General features: G+C 29.2%; 1 protein-coding gene across 1 annotated transcript; it reads left to right on the top strand.

Moving 5' to 3' along the window:
• The first annotated feature begins 376 nt into the window (after window positions 1-376).
• On the top strand, window positions 377-1,980 carry LOC100574402. Its single transcript, XM_029486430.1, has 5 exons — window positions 377-839; window positions 908-1,250; window positions 1,314-1,514; window positions 1,713-1,914; window positions 1,973-1,980. The coding sequence occupies exons 2-5, from the start codon at window positions 957-959 to the stop codon at window positions 1,978-1,980; spliced, it is 705 nt and encodes a 234-aa protein (XP_029342290.1). The 5' UTR covers window positions 377-839; window positions 908-956.
• The last annotated feature ends 8 nt before the right edge of the window (window positions 1,981-1,988 follow it).

Genomic DNA, 1,988 nt, shown 5'->3' with positions numbered 1-1,988 from the left:
CCTTTGGCTTTTTCTTAAGTTCTAGTAGTATACATTTCGACGTATTATTGTTGCCTCAATTCATCTGCTTCTTTGTCTCATAGAACAATACAATTATTAATGTATGGCCCAATGCCCATGTTTATACTCTAGTTAATTGTGCAAAAATGCTGTTAATAGAATTACAATATAGATAATAATACTAATAAATTATCACAATTTTATTAATACAAATTATAATATATATAAATTGATAATAATTAATTTTTTCTTATATGCAATAATTAGAGACAGGATTTATTTGCGCTTAAAATCTTAAAAACAGGATCTTTTTATGCTTTGTAATTTCATCAAAATAATCTTTTATATTATGCATAAATATTATTTTTTGGAAAAATATGATATTTCATAAAAATGTATAAAATTGGTACTGAAAACAAAAATTAAACTTTAAAGTAACAGTTTATCAAAATCATAAGATAGTTAAATTAATTCTTATCTCTAAAAATGATTCAAACAGTTATTTTTAGTCATAGAGCTCCCGTTTCGACGCTCAACAACACTTTACCCGTCCCAAGTCCCTAGTCGATATCCGAATTAGATAAATAGATAAATACAATTCCAACATAACAAGACTTTTTTTTTTTTAGACACTTTAAATGTAATAAAGCTTCATCACATTTATGTACGGGGTCAATAAGGTTGAGAGATAACAGCATTGTTATAATTCAGCCACATAGAAATCATGTGGGGGATGCAAACAATACCGTCCTCATCAACAGTTTTAGAAATGAATTAAAACAAAGAGGATCAACGGAAAATATATTGTTAAAAGCCATTTATGATGAGGAAGCAAGAAGGTAACTATATCACATATATGAGTAATATTATAAATTAAACATTGTGTAATAATAAGTATAATTTATAGGAATTTGGTAGCTGCATCTTTATACCCCTGGTCGACTGCTGAGTCTATTATGCGTCTGGCCAGAAGAAAATCATTGCCCAGACTACCGAATAATTTAAGGGAACTTGCCACACTGTTTGATGACGGGCAACTTGAAAGATTTAGTTGTTGTGAGGCAAATTTTTTCAGATGTTGTGTACAAGACTCTGATGGTAAGACAAACATCATATTTGCTTGTACACAACTTATTCATAGTGTGTTACTGAACGATGTAAATGAAATCCATGCAGACGCCACCTTCAAAGTAATCCCAGCTAATATGGGATATCAATTATTGGTTTTGCATTGCATGGTTCAAAATTATGTAAGACAGACAAAACCATGAATGTCATTATAAAATAATAATACTTTAAAATATTTTTTATAGTCCATACCTATCATTTACGTTCTGATGGAGAGTAAAACAAGAAGATCGTATGAATGTATCTTTCAATTTGTAAAAAATAATTTACTACCCACATTAAGACCAAATATAATTATAACAGATTATGAAACTGCTTTGAGGGATGTACTATTATCGGTATTTCCTGGAGCCCAATCTGTTAGGTGCTGGTTCCACCACAACCAAGTAAGAGTTATCTTATGTTACTTACTTTTAAATTTTTCATTAACATTTATAATATATAACTATATAAGCAGTGACAGACTGGCAAGGATTGCCAGGGATGTGATCGCCCGTGTACACTTTGAAAAATAATTTAAACTAAGTGCTTATAAGAATTATTTTTATTGGGTACCTAATCTATATATGTTTTAATTTTTAAAGGCTGTATGGAGAAAAGTGAAGAAACTGGGTTATTTAAACCATATAAATAATAATGACAGTGCTCTAAAAGCGTTAAAACTATTAATGTGCCTTCCATTATTGCTCGCTCTGAGCATTGAAAATGGTTTTTCATTAATAACAGCATTTGCTCAAAACCATGGAGTTCATGTGGAAACAACTATTTCAGTATTACCAAAGGTAGGTATTTTATGCACTATAAACAAAAACACAAATATTAAAGTTAAAAATAAATACTAAAGGAATATAAATATTTAA

The sequence above is a fragment of the Acyrthosiphon pisum genome, chromosome A1 (genome assembly GCF_005508785.2).
Source record: "Acyrthosiphon pisum isolate AL4f chromosome A1, pea_aphid_22Mar2018_4r6ur, whole genome shotgun sequence".
Lineage (NCBI taxonomy): Eukaryota > Metazoa > Arthropoda > Insecta > Hemiptera > Aphididae > Acyrthosiphon > Acyrthosiphon pisum.
Note: the sequence above shows the minus strand (reverse complement) of the source record. Positions and strands in the feature narration are given on the sequence as shown.